The following is an 18,837-nucleotide window of genomic DNA, read 5'->3' as shown; positions in this document are numbered from 1 at the left end:
AGGGCGCAGGGGAGGCTGGGAGGCCTGGGAGGTGTCGCAATCTCAGTTCCCTGCCTGTCATTAACGACAGAGAGAAGGAACTTGCCCCCTAGAGAAGAGAGAAGACAGCAGGGAGGCCGGGTGACCTGCACCACCCTGGTCCCAGTGTGAGTAAAGGATGCCCGGGAGGACTGAGTCCCGCCTTTTGTGGAGACCTGGAGTCCCAAGACCCGTCCTCGCTTTTCCAAGGGCAATGTCTGGGAGCCTAGGCCTGGGCCAGACACTGGCTGTGGAGTGGTCTCTGGGACGCAGGAGTCTGGGATGGAATTTCTCTGGGGAAGGCACAGACAGCCAACTATCAGATTGGGGGTTCTAAAGCTGGACTCGGGGATAGCCATTCCATTCTTCCTGCTCCATGCTTCTGTCTCAGAACCTGCCCGCCTGCCTGCTCCAGTTGGCCATCTCTCCCTGGCTCCATCTGCTCTCCTTTCGATCTTTCCTTCTCAGCCCCTCTGGGCCTCCTCTCTGGCTCTCCTGGCTCCCTTTGTCTCTTCACCTGCAATGCTTGGTATCAGACTGTTTCTTAGTCATCCTCCTAGGGCCTTAGCCTCTCACTCATGTCTCTTGAGCTTTTTTCTCCTCCCTATCTGTCTCTCTACATCCTGCCCCAGACCATTGCCATTCATGAAGATCTCTGAAGATAACTCTCTCTCTCTCTCTCTCTTTCTCTCTGCCATGATTAGGAAACTCTCTACACTGGTTTATATCCTCCTTCCCCACCTCTTCCTAGAAAAAGAATTTCAAGAAGGGAGTAGAGATAGGAGCTCAGGAGGCTAGGTGCAATGGGAAAGGAGAAAAAAGCAGAAAGGGTGGTGCAACGGCAACCATGGCAAAGAGGTGCTAGGTGTGCTGGGTCACTGAGGGTCAGAACAGCTACAGAGCCTGACAAATGGTTAGAGTAACAGAGACAGGCTTGGAGCCAAGGAACTAGAAAAAAAAGGATCTAGAAATGAGGTGTTGGGAACTGTGCAATGCTACATAAACAAAGCAAGGTGGCAGTCCTAGGAGGCTGTGAGCTACAGCGTTGAGGGTGGGGTTGTAGGCCCTGCCAGGCTTCAGGAGCTTGGGGATTCAAGCCATGGGTACTGAGTGCTTGCTCCATCCCTGCACAGCTCAAACGGCTTTTATGACAATTGTCTCATTTTGTCAGAACACCAACCCCAAGAAGCTACTGTTCTTCTTTATTCACAGATGGGGAAACTGAGGCTCAAAAAGGTGAAATAACTTGTCCAAGGTCACAAACTGGGTAAGTGATGGAGCTGGGTTTCTAACTTCTTTTCATACATGATCCCTAGAGAACAGCTAGACACACCAGTCCCCAGGAAACTAAGGAAGAATCCCTGGGCCTGTGTCAGGTCTGGTTCCCCACTCCAGATACAAACAATGAAAAAGGAGAAGGCAGAACCTCACTAGGCATAGGCAATGGCCTCCAAGTGATACGTACTGAGACCACAGGACCAGTGAAAAAAAAAAAAAAGCACTTAAGAGAGGAACATACACAACAGTGCAATGCTTTATGTGTCTCTCATCATATAAAATAATATTTATCAGAATGAATTCCAGGAAATGGAAACAAGAGGTTTTTTGTTGTTGCTGCTCTTTTAGTTTGCTTTTCTTTTTGTTTTGTTTGTTCATTTATCTGTCTTTGGGAGGATAAAGGGGGGACGCAGAAATGGAGGGACAAAGTGTAAACAAATGCAGCAACTGTACCCACCAGACACTATGTTGAAAATGAACTATACAATTTTTGGGTGGAGATGGGAGAGAGTGAGAGAAGGGGTGATGCCTAAATAGAAGCACACTCGTTATCTGACTTATGGAACTGCAACCCTTTTGTATATCACCTTTATAATAACAAAAAAGAAAAAATGTTCAAAAAATGCATGGAGACAGAAGCCAGCCTCATCTTCCTTACCTAGTAGGAGGAAAGCTAGCCAACCACTGACTAGTTGCCTACCACTGACTACCAGACAGGGTGTTGTACAGATTTCTCACTGCACAAAATCGTCCCAGGGAGGCTGGAATCCAGCCTGTTTTCCAGCTGTCAGGGCTTAGTCCAGGAGGGGCTTGCATTTTTTCTGATTTGCACAAAGGTGACTTATGGGCACAAAGTCAACAGGTACCCTGAAGGAGAGCACTCTATCACTCATGGCTCCTTCCCCTGCTCCTTTCCTGGCAGGCAGACATAACAACTATGCCACTCACAGTGCAAGGGCATCATTTTGTGCCTCCCTTCCAAATCCCTATGTGCTGTGGGCCACTCTTACCTTCATTTTGCAAAGACAGGCCAAGTAACCTAGCTGCAGCTGCACTGTGGCAGAGCAAAGATTATGGGCAGCTTGGATTCCAAATAATGTGACCTTAACCACCTCTGTCTGCCTCTAGGTAAGCAACAAGTTGATACCATGGCAGGACTGGGAGCCTGTGGCCTGGCCAGAGCTGCCCTGATCATCCTGCTGCTCCCTGGAAGTAAGTGTGGAGCAGTGGGGAGTCACCAGCAATGGAGGGTGGGGTGATACAGAAGGAAGCCTTTTCCTGCACAGCCACATGGCTCTGAGCTTCTCAGAGACTGAGCTTCATGTGGGGCTGTTGGTCCCCCCACCACAAAAATACTGACAGGACTGGGAGAGGGGGAGGTCCTTCTGCAAATCTCTGCCTGGCTGTCAGAAGGAGTCTTGGCTGACAGCAAAGAATCCAGCAGAAGCCACAGGGAGACAGATTTCATTCCAAGACTCTGTCTTGACAGGTGAAGAGCTCCATATCTATGCAAGCTGAGGCCAAGTTAGATGAGGTCAGTAAGTTTGAGAGCAATACTTTGACATTTCAGACCACATACAGCCTCTGTTGTTTTTTTTAATTTTGTGCCTTTAAAAATATTTTAAAGGGCTGGAAAGATAGCTTAGTGAGTAGAGTGCTTGCTTTGCATGCATGAGGCCCTGGGTTCAATTCCTCAGCACCACATAAGCAGAAAAACCTGGAAGTGGTGCTGTGGCTCAAGTGGTAGAGCACTTGCCGTGAGCTGAGAAGCTGAGGGACAGCACACCAGGCCCAAAATATACAGAGAGAGATATAGAGATATAGATTTGATGTTACATATAGATAATCTATATATTATATATATATATATATATATATATATATATATATGTCAAGCCTAGTGCTGATGGCTCATGCCTGTAATTCTAGCTACTCAGGAGGCTGAGCTCTGAGGACAGGGATTGGAAGCCATCTTGAGCAGGAAAAGTCCTTGAAACTCTTATCTCTTATCTATAATTAAGCACCAAAAAAGCAGGAAGTGAAGCTGGGTTCAACTGGTAGACAGCTAGCCTTGAGGAAAAAAAGCTCAGGGACCGCACCCAAGCCCTGAGTACAAGCCCAAGGACAGGTGTACCACACGTGTATACACACACACACATACACTATATATAATAATATATATAGTTTTATAAATGTTTGGTTTTATAAATTATATATATACATATATATATAAACACTTTCTAAGCAGGTAAGGCTACCACTTGAACCACACCCTCATCTGTTTTTGCTTTATTTCTGGAGTTAGGGTCTCTCATTCTCATCCAGGCTGACTTGGACCACAATCTTCTATTTACACTTTCTTTTGTAGCTAGGATGACAGCTATGAGCCACCATGCCCAGGTTATCACTTGGGATGGGGTCTTGTGAAATTTTTTGCCTAGGTTGGCCTTGATAGGAGCATCAAGGCCTCCCAAACTCTGTCTCCTGAGTAGTGGGGACTATAGGTATATGCCACTATGCTTGGCCTTTTTTTTTTTTTTTGGAGGTACACTGTATTGAACCCAGCCCTCCTGCTTGCTCGGCCTTCAGCCCATTTGAACTTACTTATCTAGCAAGCTACACAAAAACACTAACATATACCAGACTCACTTACTAAGTAAGATGGAAGTAAATTTGTAGTTCAAGAAATAGAGGGCCAGCCTTGAGAGAAAAGCCAAGTAAGAACACCTGACCACAACCTTCATTAAAAACTAAGTAAATGTAGTATAGTATGTACAAGTAGCACATGGTGCCAATTTTATTTGCAGCTATTATGATAGTACTCCAACTCAAGTGTACAAGTTACACCTTTGTCACCGCCTTTGCTAAGTCTTGAACTAGTGCAGAATTCAGCTGTGGTAGAATGCTGATGTTAGCATGCCTCGATGTAGCACACTCATTCTTGATAAGCATGTGCTATGTAAGCCCCTGATTCACCACGACTATATTCTTAGCCAGGTGCTACATAACAGGAAGAAGAGATTTGCTTTTAATAGCTTAACTCATCTAAGTATCATTACTTCCTATTCTGGGGTAACCTGTAAGTCATATTAAAAGTTTTTTTTAATCCTTTTTGTTTTTAAGCTGCTTTCAGATTACCAGGGACTCCAACTTGATGTATATAATTGTCACTTGCATGTTTATATACTTGACTGTTTTTAATGTACCTGGATTTTCCTTTTGATATGGTAAAGATACATAAAACGGATAGTAACATAGGACATAACTGCATGTGAGCTTAGTCATTTTAGAGAACTTCTTACCTAGTTCTGTTTTTCAGTCAAAGCCTGTGTCATCTCATCCCTAGTTCCCTTGTGTTATTTCTTCAGGTGCTTGCTGCTCTGCTTCTGTTTTTACCACTTTCTTGAGCTATCAACTTAGCTTTTTACTTTCTCAATTTAAAAATCCAGTTTTCATTTTGTGTATTTGTTTTTGTTTATTGGTTAGGAAAATAAAACAGTATGTTCAAAACAAAAAAGTTAATTTGCCCAACCTTTCTGAACCTCATCTGCTTAAAGGATATTGACAGCTTAGATGCATCTTCCCTACCATCTCTAAACATATGCAATATACATATATGTATATATATATATATATATATATATATATATATATATATGAGTTGCTGTGGGGAGTTTTCAATGGGTCCATTCAGCAATATTCCCTCCAATGTGTAGGCCTTTCTGTGTTTATTTATACATCACATACTATTGATATACTGTATGTAATGTATACAGCTATTGTCCTGTTGGCATTTAGAATACATTTTTTCGCCGGGCGCTGGTGGCTCACGCCTGTAATCCTAGCTACTCAGGAGGCTGAGATCTGAGGATCGCGGTTCAAAGCCAGCCCGGGCAGGAGAGACCGTGAGACTCCTATCTCCAATAAACCACTAGAAAACCGGAAGTGGCGCTGTAGCTCAAGTGGTAGAGCGCTCGCCTTGAGCTGAAGAGCTGAGGGACAGCGCCCAGGCCCAGAGTTCAAGCCCCATGGCCAACCAAAAAAAAAAAAAAAAAAGAATACATTTTTTCATTGCCTATACAATGCTGGTTAAAAATCACTTAATACCACTGTTTTCTTGATGTGATAGGTCACCCAAAGTGTATATGTTCGCTCAATCACATGACTTTCTCAATGTTGTCAGCAATGTACACAGTGCTTTTCTCTGCGTCTTTGTTAAATCTAAAAGTAGTCTGTCTTAAATGTTTGTAAATGTAACTAGCAATAACTATCTCATTTGTTGTTTTAAAGTATACTCCCACCTGTACATGCTATGCTACCCCCCAAGTTAAATAAATGGTTGGTCTTATCAATGTGAAAAAAGAACCCTGAGTTCAAGTCCCACTACTAGTACAACAAAAAGAAAAGAAGACATAATAAGCAAGCCATATGTACAAGATTTAAACATGGACAATCTAGTTGTAATGTCAGGCTCTTACCCAGCATACCACAATTGCCTTTCTGGGGAATAATGTGCCTTTGAAGTGCTGTGATCAAGTGGGGATTATACAATCAGAAGTTTAAATTCAAAAACCACAGATTGCTGTGGATGAGGGATTCTTATCACCCTAATCATTGCTTTTACCATCTTCAGATAGAGGGTGTGAGAGGACAGCGGTCTCTGGTGAGGAACTAGAGCTAGCTTGCAAGAACAGATTGTCATGTCTCTTCAATTCTTTGGGGAGAGCACTCTGCTAATTTGAAATCAGCCCTACTGGGAGCATTTACATTATGGGAAGAGGTGCATCCTACAAACTAGAGGTGTTGAGAGCCCATGTTGAAGGCTGTTGATAATAAATGTTAATGGCAAACTGTTACCTCCGTCTCACTCCAGATAGCTTCTTGCTTTCAGAGATATGAGGCAGATTAGGGCCTTAAGACTAGGACAAACGCTAAGACCCAGCCCAGTTCTGCCCAGCACAGGAGTCCTTCAATAAGCACCCTCCTCACCCTACTCACAGGCCTGGAGAAATGTGGGCAGATTAACATCTCAGCCCCTGTTGTCCGTCTGGGAGATCCTGTCACGGCCTCCTGCACCATCAGCCAGAACTGCAGCCATCTGGACCCAGAGCCACAGATTCTATGGAGACTGGGGAAAGAGCAAGAGCAGCCTGGGCAGAGGCAGCAGCGCCTGCCGGATGGAACCTGGAAATCTACCATCACCCTGCCCTACCTCAACCACACCCACACCTTTCTCTCCTGTTGTGTGCAATGGGGCAACCACCCACAGATCCTGGACCAAGCTGAGCTACAGGCAGGCTGTAAGTTTTCCCAGTTGGCTATCCATTCCCTCTGCCTCAGATGCCTTCCTTCCAACACCAGGGAAAGCGGTGCCTACTGAGCTCTTCCTGGGCTCACACTTTATGGACGTGTTATCAGGGGAGAGTCTCATTTTACAGATGAGATCACACACTAAGACTGGATGGAGCCAAGATTTCCCTTGGGTAGTGTGACTCTAACACCACTCCTCTGTGTTGCTGTTTAGCTCCTCCCTGGAGGCCAGCCTCTACCCGCAGAACTGGCTCCCAGTTCCTTCCACCCCAGTCTCAGCTTTCTTTGCAAACAACAGGATGTAGTTTGTGCAAAGCCAATATATAGGGGGAAAAAAGAAAACCCAAAGCTCTTGTCTAAAATCAATAATAATGCTGGACACTGTTGACCCATGCCTGTAATGTGAGCTACTAAGGAGGCTAAGATTGGGAGGATTACGGTTCCAGGGAGTCCAAGCAAAAAAAGTGCATAAGACACCATCTCAGGGAAGAAACTGGGCACTATAACAGAAGCATAAAAGGAAATTGTAACTCAGGCTTGGGCCTGGCAAAAAGTGAGACCCTATCTCAACATAGCCAGTGCAAAATCTTAAAAGGACTGCAGATATAACTCAACGGTACAGTGCTTGCCTAGCAAGCATGAGTCCCTGATTCCAAATCCCAAGATCACTCACACACACACACACACACACACACACACACACACACAGAGTAATAGGCTGAATATAGTGACATGCACCTGTAATCCCAGCTATGTGGGAGGTAGAAGTAGGAGGATTTGAGTTCAAGGGCAACCTGGGGGGAAAAAAAAAACATTCCTGAAAAATAATCTAGACTGGAAGCATGGTTTAAGTTGTAGAGTACTTCCCTACCAAGCTCTAGGCTATCTAGGCCCTGAGTTCAACCCCTAGGGTTGGAAAAAAAATCAGTAATGGTAGCAGTTAACACCTGCTGCCTGCCAGCATTGTCTGAGCATCGTTATGTATGAGGTTATACAGCACTGTAACCCCTCTGTATCGTATTTATACAATAAAAAACATATAAAAAAATTTTAAAAAGAGGATCTACAGCCCTTGTAATAACTTAGGAGACAGAAGTGTTGCCACTACCCCCACTCTACAGATGAGGAAACTGAGGCACAAGGCAACTGAGCAACTTCGAGATCATACGGCTAATGAATGGCAGAACCAGAATAAAAGCAAAAACCTAGAGGGCCCATCCAGGCAAAGGGGACAGGAGTGGGAGGACAGAGGTCATGGTGGGGGGGGGAGCACATGGTGGGTGTCTATAACACTTGCCCTATACCTCCTGTAACCTAACCTGGCTCCTTCCGGGGCTGCCCCTGCAGGGTCACACTGCATGAAAACCGAAAAGGTGACCCCAGAGACACCAGCCCTGAACCTGGAAGTACAGCCATTAATGCAGATGGGAGTTTTCTAAGTGTCTCACATTCTTCCCTCTCCACACACAGACCCTCCAGCCGTACCCTCCAACCTGTCCTGCTTCATGAACCTCACCACCAACAGCCTCACCTGCCAGTGGGAGCCAGGACCCAATACCTACCTGCCCACCACCTTCATCCTAAAGAGCTTCAAGTGAGTAGGGGCCATGACCCTAGCCCCCTTCCTTTGGGTCTTGGGGTGGCACACAAGGAGGAATGTAGGGGTGAAGAGCCAGAGACAAAGATGGAGAGAGAGAAGAGAGGAAAAGGGAGTCTCGATTTCTTCCTCTGCTTGGCACCCAAGATTGGCCTTTTGGCAGGAGCCGGGGCAACTGTCAGACCCAGGAGGACTCTGTCTTTGACTGCGTGCCTGAGAAAAGGCACAGCTACTGCTCCATCCCCCGCAAACAGCTGCTCTTGTACCAGAACATGGTCATCTGGGTGCGGGCAGAGAATGCACTGGGGGTCCGTGAGTCCCCACAGCTGTGCCTTGATCCTGTGGATGTTGGTGAGTGCCACTGGGTACAGGGGAGGGAGGGAAGGATCCCCAATGTGAGTAGATGCAGAGAGGCACAGAGGAGACACATTCCCAGCAATAAACAAGACGACATTGGAAGTCCTAAAAGAAAGGCAGGGAAGAGAGAGACAGAGGCAGAGAGGATGCATCTGGAGACAAGGATGGGGACAAGACTGGGAAAGCAAGCTCATTTATTCTTTTTTCTTTTTTTTTTTGTCAGTACTGGGGCTTGAACTCAGGGCCTAGGCACTGTCTCTGAGCAGCTTTTTTGCTCAAGGCTAGCGCTCTCCCACTTGAGCTACAGCGCCACATCTGGCTTATTTTTTTTTTTAATTGTGAAAATACTGTAGAGGGGTTACAATTACATGGGAAAGATAATGAGTGCATTTCTTATCAAGCATTGTAGCCTCCTCCTTTGTTTACCCTTCACATCCCTTTCCATCCCCCCCCACCTCCCCCACCCAATCCTCCCCTTCCCCTCTTCCCAGCCAAAGTTGTAAAGTTCGTTTTTCAACATAATGACTTGTGCATCTCATTGTTGCAATGGATCCACCTGTATCCCTATTTAAACAATGTATTTTTTCCCTTCCCCTCCAAAAATTATAACAACATCAAATACAGTGAAAGCAGGGCTTATACCGTGGGGGAGGGACATACAAAGCAACAAAGAAATAATCTCATAAATGTGTTAGAAACAATTGCATGAAAGAAAAAATCATTTGAATACATATCTTAGGGTTCATTTTCCTAACATCAACTTATCTGACCTTTTCTGCTTGACTCAGACATATACTAGTTATCTGGCTTTTTTTCTGTTTATGTGGAACAGAGGAATCGAATCCAGAGCTTCATGCACACTAGGCAAGCACTTTACCAGTAAGCCGCACTCCCAGCTCTGCTCATTTATTCTTTCAGCTAATTTCTTAAAATGTTCACTGTGTATGAGGCTCTACTTGAGATCTTGAGGATGCAGGTGGGAAAGAAAATGTCAAAAGTCCTCCCTCAGAATGTTGTGTCTGGTAGGAAAAAATAAATAAAATAGACTGTCAGGTGACTAAAAAAGGTGACAACTAAGTAGACCTTTGGAGGAACTAAGGGAGTATGTCACTGGATACCTGGAAAGCAAGTGTTCTAAGCAGAAGTAACAACTAGTGCAAAGGTCCTGAGACAGGAGTGTGAAACGGAGACAGACACAAACACAGAGACAGAATGTGGGCGTATGAACAGAGATGAAAAGACAAGACAGACAACACACATGGAGACCTAGGAAGGGAAATGGAGCAAAGTAAGAGCTAAGGCAGAGCCTTATAGGGTAGGATAGGGAGAAGTTTGACAACTCTATTCCTTGCAGTGAAACTGGAGCCCCCCACACTGTGGGCCCTGGAGCCTAGTCCTCAAGCGGCCCCACCCCAGCCACACTGCCTCTGTTTTGGGTGGGAGCCATGGAAACCAAGCATATATATGGACCAGGAGTGTGAGCTGCGCCACCGGCCACAGCAGGAAGGAGCCAGCTGGGCACAGGTGAGGCAGGGGTTGGACTGTCAGGGCCTGAGGTGGGAGATCAAGGCGGGGGTGGAGTGTGAGCTAGCCCTGAAAGGTTCAGACTTATGCCCCCCCCCTCTGTCAGGTGGCTCCCCTGCCCTCCAGTATCCACCAGTATGAGCTCTGTGGGCTCCTTCCAGCCACGGTCTATGCCTTGCAAATGCGCTGCATCCGTTCACCCCTGCCTGGCTACTGGAGCAGCTGGAGCCCCAGTCTGGAACTGAGAACCACAGAATGTGGTGAGTGGGTGACGAGGACCCAGGCCAGTTCCCAGCACCCTCCCAGACAAGATTCCTCATACTCCATCACTCCACCCACAGCTCCGGCCATCAGACTGGACACGTGGTGGCGGCGGCAGAGGCAGCTGAACCCTGAGATGGTGGGCGGGCAGCTGTTCTGGAAGGTGACTTCATCGAAGGCTGTGTTTCCACCAGATACTTCCTCCCCCCACAGGTCCCCATGGCTGGGGCTCAAGATTCCCACAGGCCAGGGCGGGGGGGAGGGACTTGGGTACATTTACATGTGATGTGCCCAGGAAACTGAGAAGTGACCTAAAGAGGCTGCAATGCAGGACCCACTTGTGCCCCAAAGGATCTGTTCAGTGCTGTGTGCACAGACCAGCTTCTTCCTTCTCTCCTTCCTAGAAGCTGGAACTAGGGAACAGAGAAAGTAGAAGAGGGCCGGGGGGGGGGGGGAGGAAAGGAGAAAGGGAAGGAGGGAAGGAGGGAGGGATGGAAAGAGAGGAGATATCTGGCTCTGGCTTGGGAACTTAGTTCCTAGGACCAGCGCTCCTCCACTTACAAGAAGCTGGACAGACCTCTTACCATTTTCCTCCTCACCTGCCACAGCCAACGGCCCTGGAGGAAGACAGCGGGCGGATCCAAGGATACCTACTCTCCTGGAGCCCCTCAGGCCAGCCAGGGCTGGTTATGTCCCTCTGCAACACCACAGAGTTCAGCTGTACCTTCTCCTTGCCCTCCGCAGCCCAAGAGGTGACCCTTGTGGCCTACAACACAGCGGGGACCTCTCAACCCACCCCAGTAGTCTTCTTGGAGAGCAAAGGTAAAAGAGGGCCAGCAGCCAGAAGAGCAGGGGGCCCGAACAGGTAAATTCCAAGAGACTTGCCTGAGTTAGAGTCCCATCACATGCTAACTGAATGATCTGGGCAAGTGAATTCCCTCCCCCACCTTTGTCTACTGAAGATCTAGTAAATGGCTGAGTGCCAGCAGCTCTTGTCTAGAATACCAGCTACTTGGTAGGCTGAGATCTGAGAATCTCAGTTAGAAGCCAGCCAGAGCAGAAAAGTCCATGAGACTTATCTCCAGTTCACTGCCAAAAAGAGCTGGATGTAGAGCTGTGGCTCAATTGATAGAGCACCAGTCTAGAGCCAAAAAGCTAAAAGACAGTGCCAGGTACTGAGTTCAAACCCCGTATTGGCACACACATGCACACACATGTGCACATGCACACACACAAACCCCCCCCACACACACAATCCAGTAAAGGCAAACAATCACAATGCAACTTAAAGCACCACAAACACAAAGCACCATATCCTTCAGTGCCAACTATTACTATCATTAGCCAGAACCAGGTAAAGCTGCTGGTGGTATCTGTATATGCATGTGCAAGTGTAAACACACAATAATTCCTAAGATTCACACTTACAAGCTGTGTGGTCTTTGATAAATTACTGAATGTCTCTGTGTCTCTCATTTTGTTCATTGATACACTGGAGACAAAAATAGCATACACCCCTGATGGGACTGTTAAGCACCTGGCGAACTGACACATATCAAGGACTATGCCTGGCACATACCAGGAAGTGTCTAAAGTTGTTCCCAGGATCAAGTGTCCCAGTGATGGATGTCATGCTAGGGTTATTCTATATACATCTCATTTTCTTTGCGCCAAGACCCCACATAGTAGGAACTTTTCTTTACCGATGAAGAAACAGGCTCAGATGTTGACTCAGCCTAGGTCAACCAGCCTATAAATAGCAAAGCCAGGATTGGAACCTAGGCTTCTGGCTTGGAGGCCTGCTTCTTTTCACCTTTATTCCTTGTCTCCCACTGTCTGCAGGCCCACCCCTGGCTGGACTTCGTGCCATAGCCCTAGACCCTCACAGCCTCTGGGTGGGTTGGGAGCCCCCCAGCCCTCAGCCTCAGGGCTATCTGATTGAGTGGGGCCTGGGACCCACGGGCAGCAATAAGACCTTGAAGATGGAACACAACGGGAGCATCACAGAGACACTGCTGAGGGGTAAGCCAGAGCTGGAAGGCAGGGCTGGGGGCCAGGCATGGAAGGGGAAGATGAGGAGGCCATGCTTGTAGCAAGAGGAGCCTGAGCTGCCTGAGGGGGGAGGGAATCCCCAAGCTTTCTTTAATCTCCTTCTCATCTAACAGCCTCACAATCTGGAAGTTCTTCTTGCAGTCTAATCTGATTTTCTCTTCAGACCTACCTTTGCCACTCTTCTAACTCTGTCTTCACTTCCTAACTCCCATCAAATGATCTAAAGAATAGATTGCAGCAGTTAACCCTGACCAGAGGTCTGAGATTTGCTCTGATCATCAGCAGAGATACCCCTCAATCAGAGTGACTACCCTTTCTTCTCTCTACAGAGAATATCAGGCCCTTTCAGCTCTACGAGATCACCGTGTCTCCCCTGTATCCAGGCACCGTGGGACACTCCCAGCATGTCTACACCTACTCCAAAGAGATCGGTTTGTCAGCCACCAGCCCATTTCCAGAGTCCTTCCCCCTTTCTCAGGGTCTGCCAGGGCGGGCGTGAGGAATCAGGAATAAGGGGAAACATTCCCCTTCCTCACCTATTCTGGATCCCAACCCTAAGGGTACCCCTGATTTACAGTCACCCCTGCAGCTGAACAAAAATTGGGACAATGAATCTGAGAGAAATTAGGGAGCAGGTCTTATAAAATTCAATTGATGGGGGCTGAGAAGGTGGCTCAGTGGTAGAGCGCTTGCCTTGCATGCTTGAGGCCCTGGGTTCGATTCCTCAGCACCACATAAGCAGAAAGAAAAAATCCAGAAGTGGCACTGTGGCTCAAGTGGTAGAGCGCTAGACTTGAGCTGAAGAGCTGAGGGACAGCGCCCAGGCCCAGAGTTCAGGCCCCACAACCGGATCCAAAAAAAAAAAAAAATTCAATTGATGGCTTCAACAGTAATCAGGTAGGGCTGGGAAGGTGGCTCAGTGGTAGAGTGCTTGCCTTGCATGCATGAGGCCCTGGGTTCGATTCCTCAGTACCACATAAAAAAGCTGGAAGTGGTGCTGTGGCTCAAGTGGTAGAGCGCTAGACTTGAGCTGAAGAGCTGAGGGACAGCGCCCAGGCCCAGAGTTCAGGCCCCATGACCAGACCCAAAAAAAAAAAAAAAAAACAGTAATCAGGTGCCACATCTGAAAGACATTAGACAGAAGCCCTGGCCTAAATTCAGAGAGTAAACAGCAGGAATTGGTTATAAATCAGACAAAACTCAGGCCTGGCAGAAATTGCAGCTGAAGAATTTTCAATCAAACAGAACTAGATTCAAATCCAACCTCTGCACTTAGGACCTGTAGATGGAATTCAGATAAAAACCCTAGGAAGGCCAGGCATGGTGGTTCACGTCTGTGATCTCAGCAACTGGTGATTTCAGGGTTAGACTATGCTACATAGCAAGACTTAGTCTCAAGCAAACAACTGAAAGTAAACCTTTGGAAAGATAAGTCTTCGACAAATGTTGCCTTGAACTCTTCTTCACACGATGTTTAGCTCAAGACAAGAGCTCACCATGTAACCCACACTAGGCTTGAACTCTACTTCTTCGTGCCTCTATTTCTTTTTTTTTTTTTTTTTCGGTCATGGGGCTTGAACTCTGGGCCTGGGCGCTGTCCCTCAGCTCTTCAGCTCAAGTCAAGCACTCTACCACTTGAGCTACAGCGCCACTTCCGGTTTTCTGGTGGTTTATTGGAGATAGGAGTCTCACGGTCTTTCCTGCCCAGGCTGGCTTTGAACCGCGATCCTCAGATCTCAGCCTCCTGAGTAGCTAGGATTACAGGCGTGAGCCACCAGCGCCCGGCTGTGCCTCTATTTCTTGAGTGCTGCTATTACATGAATGTGCTATCATACTCAGCTCCTTGGACTCTCTTTTCTCACCCACCCACAGGATGGGCCAGTTCCAGAGCTCAGGGACCCACAAGGCTCTCAGCTCTGCTCTGGCCCGTTTCCTCCAATCCTTCCACTTCTCTCTTCCCACAGGTCCTCCCCATGCCCCAGAGCTGCATCTAAAGCACATTGGCAAGACCTGGGCCAAGCTGGAGTGGGTACCCAAGCCCCCTGAGCTGGGGAAGAGCCCCCTAGACCATTATACCATCTTCTGGACCAACACTAAGGACCAGTCCTACTGTGAGTCTATCCTCAGCTCCTCACAGCTACAGAAGATCTGGGAGGGGGGTGCTCAGTAGCCCTCTAGGGGGTTCAGCACCCCAGCCTAAGTTGACCACATACCCCATCCCACCCCACCCTTAGCCACCATCCTGAACACCTCCTCCCACAGCTTTGTCCTGCATGGCCTGGAACCCGCTAGCCTGTATCACATCCACCTCATGGCCACCAGCCAGGCTGGAGCCAGCAACAGTACAGGCCTCACTCTGATGACCTTGGCCTCAGGTAAGGGGAGAGGGGAGCTGGCAGAAATGGCTATGGGGATTGCGTCCACCTGAAGGATTTTGATTTTGAGAGAAGATATGAACGTGCTTCTGGATCCCCTGGTCAGACCATGGATTCCCCCAACCTAAGTCAGAAACTCAGCCGCACTCCTGGATCTCCGTCTGGGGAGGAGACCCAGCCTCATCCATGGATTCCAGCCTGAAGGAGAAGTCCCAACCTCACCCACAGATCCTAACTTGCAGAACAGTTCATCTTTTCCACATGCACACTGACCTCTTCTGGCTTTCTTTTCTCTAACCCTAGGGAATTTGGAGCTCTACATATTCCTGGGCCTGTTTGGCCTCCTGGTTGTGCTCATCTGCCTCTGTGTGGCTACCTGGTTCTGGTGCAGCCCCAGGTAAGATCGGTTGAGAGAACTGGCTCTTACCCACAGGGCACTGCCAACTGGTGAGCAGAGGAGGGGTGGTGATCTAAGTCCCTTCCAGCCTCATCCCCCCTATACCCCACTGCATCCCCTCCTCAGCTGCTGGGATGAGATTAAAGGAAGGCAGGCTGGGAGGGTACACCTGACCTTTCACCTTCCCCCTTCTCCAGCAGGAAGAATCCCCTCTGGCCAAGCGTGCCAGACCCAGCCCACAGCAGCCTGGGCTCCTGGATACCCAAAGCCATGGCAGAGGTGAGCGCATGAAGGGAAAGGGAAATGTGGCTGGGGCTGTTAGCTTCAGGTTCAAATAAAAGTGAAAGAATACTCTTCCGAAGATGAGCACACAGGGTTTTGCATCATGATGCGCAAGAGTTGCACCCTTTAGGAGCGATATAGACCTAGATTTGAATGGCAATTGGACCATCTCAAAACTTCAGTCATTTCACTGTGTGGTGGGAGGGGTCACCAGGCTGGGCCTGAGAGGATAGGATATTTTGCAGGTCCAACTCTATATTCTACCACATAGCACAGGAACATCCCCACAATTACCCTGATTCAGAAAGAATAGTATCTGGAACAGATATTTGAAATGAACCATTCCTTCACTTCCTGTTTCTGTGTCCAGGAGATCTTCCCACTGCCCAGCCTTTGGGACTCAGGAATGCCACCCATCACCAAGATCACTGTGCTGGAGGAGGAGAAGAAGCTGGGGTCCTGGGAGTCCAGTGACAGCTCAGAAACCTGCGGCCTTCCCACCACAGTCCAGGCCTACATACTCCAGGGGGGCCCAAAAGCAACATCCACCCCACCCCAGGCCCAGTTTGGCACCAGTGACCAGGTCTTTTATGGGCAAGTGCTAGGCAGCCCAACCAGCCCACGACCAGGGCACTACATCCGCTGTGACTCTACACAGCCCCTTCTGGGAAGCCTCACCCCCAGTCCTAAATATTATGAGAACATTTGGTTTCAGAATAGTCCCTTGGAGACCCCCATGGCTCCACTCCCAAGCCAGGAAGATGACTGTGTCTTTGGGCCACTGCTTGACTTTCCCCTCTTGCAGGGGCTTCGGGTCCATGGTATGGAGGGATTGGGGGCCTTCTAGGGTTTTCTGGGGTCTCCTCATCTGGAGCTACCTCTGTCTAGAGGAAAGGAGAGGTTGGTAAGCCCATCACTAAAAAAAAAGTTACCAGCCCCAGGAAAAGTAGAAAGGATCCAAGTTTCTCCCTATTCCTGGCCTCCATCATTTCTCCTTCACCCTAACCTCCATGTGCAGGCCTCCCAGACCACCCCATACTTGAGCCAGATAATGTTCCATCCAGCCCACCTGCTAGCCTTTTGTGTCTTTTTTCCCTGTTTTTCAATTTCTTAAATTGTTTTTTGACTTTGAGTTTTTGTTGTCTGTAGAAACTCTGGGTATGATGGTGCACACATGTACTGCCAAAACTTGGGAGGTTGAAGCATGAGGACCTTGGGTTTCAGATTAACTTGGTCTGCAGAGAAGGAGGGAGGGAGGGAAAAGGGAGGGAGGAAGGGAAAAAGAGAAGAGACAAATTCTGAGTATGCCTGAGAATCTGTCCTTTTACTTTTTGGGTTCCAGCAGTCAGGGAGCAAGCTACTTCTCAGAATCCTTCCCTCCTTCATCCATCTTTCACCTAGCATAGGCCCTGTAATAGTGGCAAGGATTCAAAAAGGACAGCTCAGCCAACCCTTAGACAGCTCCCATTCTGGTGGTGGAGACCAAACATTGTCAGTGCCCAGAAGCAAGGCTAACATGGAAGGAATCACAGAGAGCTATGGAATATGGTAAACAGCCATCTGAAAGAACTAACCCTGCCTGTTGTGGTCATACATGCCTATAATTCCAGCACTCAGGAGACTGGAGTGCAAGGCTGGCTTGGGCGACAAAGTGAGACCTGCCTCAAAAAAAAAAAAAATCCTTATTGGGGAAATATAATAAAAAATAAAAATAGTATCTCAGGGCTGGATATATAGCTCAGTAACTGAATGTTTGCCTAGCATGTGTGAGATCCTGGTTTTGACTCCCAGTACCAGAGTTAAAAAAAAATCTGCTAGCCCAGAAACCCTGTAAAAGAGAAAGAAAAGGTTTTATTGTTGAATATGCATTAAGTCAGAACATGATATGCATAACAAGCGATCCACTGAAGAGACTGCAGCTGGGCGGCAGTGGCTCCTGCCTATAATCCTAGCTACTCACGAGGCTGAGATCTGAGAATTGCAGTTCAAAGTCAGGCCTTGCAGAAAAACCCCCATGAGACTCTTATCTCCAATAAACCACTCAGAAAAAGCCAGAAGTGGTGCTGTGGCAGAGTACAAAGAGGCTCAGGGACAGCACTCAGGCCCTGAGTTCAAGCCCCAGGACTGATCAAAAAAAAAAAAAAAATAGAGATTGCAGAGAGGAAAGAAATCCTTCTTTTACAGAGCCAAGTGGATACAGTTCATTACACATACCACATACTTTCTCAAGATAAAAAGTAATTAGGTTCAATTAAGAGGATTTGACAATACCGTTTTGTCCATCCTAAATTTGCCTTTTAAATGGGGTAGCCATCTGTACTTGATAATAGCCTTTATCCAAAGTGAAAAATTAACTTGGCCTCTATTTATCATAAAGGTTTACAACTTGGAGATAGGCATCATTTGAAGTTGGGGATCCCTCCAACTAAACAGAAAGTCAGGACATCACAATCTCTAATGATTATATTTCAAAGAGATGATTCTCTCAAGTCCTTGAGAAAAACATTGCTGGATTGTGAAACTGGCAAGAAGTTTTACTTGACTTGTAAGATTTCCACACATCTTGAAAGAATTCCCAATTACAAGTTTTCTAAGGTAATGTTCTTAGAAAAGCCTGAGGGAGAAGGGTCTTTGCACCAAAGGGATTAAAATGTGTTTCTGATTTCTAATTTACATTTTTCCTTTACACCCAGTTCCTCATTTCACAAATATCACAGCTTGAAGTTATTGAAGGCATAGGATTTCTCACCGTGCAGACATGTGGCTCTGTTAATTTTCCGGAGATGGTAACTCGATTGGGATTCCGGCCCAGCGATTTTAGGAGGCCGAAAAGAGAATACTAACTAGTTTGAGGAGCCCAGGAGGGCAGGCCTGCAGAAGCCCCCCAACAGAACTGAGGCTTAAGGCCAGGAAAATAAGAGGGGGCTGGAGAGACAAGTAGGCCCAGGAAAAAGAAAAAAGTGGCACGTTACAGTTCATATAGCACATCACGGCACCAGCCACACTCGGCGCCCCCAATCTGTCCAATCGCCAGCCGAACCTCTCAACCACCATTTCCTCCTCCTCCCCACCCCCCCCGATTCCTTGTGATCTTGGAGTCCCGCCCACCAATCCATTCTCTCGGCCCTCGGCTGCTCGGGTCGCCCCGCCGCTTCCATTGGTCGAGCCTAACCGTCATGGCGGCGCCCGTGTGACCCCGGTCCCACCGTGAAGGGAGCGGCTGCCGCGGCGCGGGCCCCCGTGGGGATCAGGAGTCACCATGTTCAGGGCGGCGTGGAGGGTTCTGAGTTCGATTCGAAGCCATGCCTCAGTCTTTGGGCTGCCGGGCGGGGCGAGCGCCAGGCTTCCCTCAGTCCCGTGGGGCCTGCAGTCTCCAAGTGAGGAGC

The 18,837-nt window shown here is 47.9% G+C and overlaps 1 protein-coding gene across 2 annotated transcripts; it reads left to right on the top strand.

Annotated features, from left to right (window-relative positions):
• The first annotated feature begins 1,248 nt into the window (after window positions 1-1,248).
• Window positions 1,249-16,677, top strand: Csf3r (colony stimulating factor 3 receptor (granulocyte)). 2 transcript variants are annotated; one of them, XM_013034045.1, is made up of 16 exons: window positions 1,249-1,285; window positions 2,425-2,508; window positions 6,297-6,596; window positions 8,077-8,200; window positions 8,367-8,554; window positions 9,915-10,084; window positions 10,191-10,344; window positions 10,426-10,508; window positions 10,954-11,167; window positions 12,188-12,367; window positions 12,727-12,828; window positions 14,362-14,508; window positions 14,632-14,772; window positions 15,076-15,169; window positions 15,370-15,448; window positions 15,822-16,677. In XM_013034045.1, exons 2-16 carry the CDS (start codon window positions 2,445-2,447, stop codon window positions 16,296-16,298), a joined length of 2,517 nt encoding a protein of 838 aa, XP_012889499.1. In that variant the 5' UTR covers window positions 1,249-1,285; window positions 2,425-2,444; the 3' UTR covers window positions 16,299-16,677. The 2 variants fall into 2 exon arrangements, with proteins under 2 accessions (XP_012889499.1, XP_012889498.1); XM_013034044.1 differs by having other exon boundaries at window positions 15,367-15,448.
• Window positions 16,678-18,837: the final 2,160 nt, after the last annotated feature.

Source organism: Dipodomys ordii, unplaced genomic scaffold (assembly GCF_000151885.1).
Source record: "Dipodomys ordii isolate 6190 unplaced genomic scaffold, Dord_2.0 Scaffold181, whole genome shotgun sequence".
In the NCBI taxonomy this organism is placed as follows: Eukaryota; Metazoa; Chordata; class Mammalia; order Rodentia; family Heteromyidae; genus Dipodomys; species Dipodomys ordii.
This window is presented reverse-complemented; position numbering and strand designations above follow the sequence as displayed.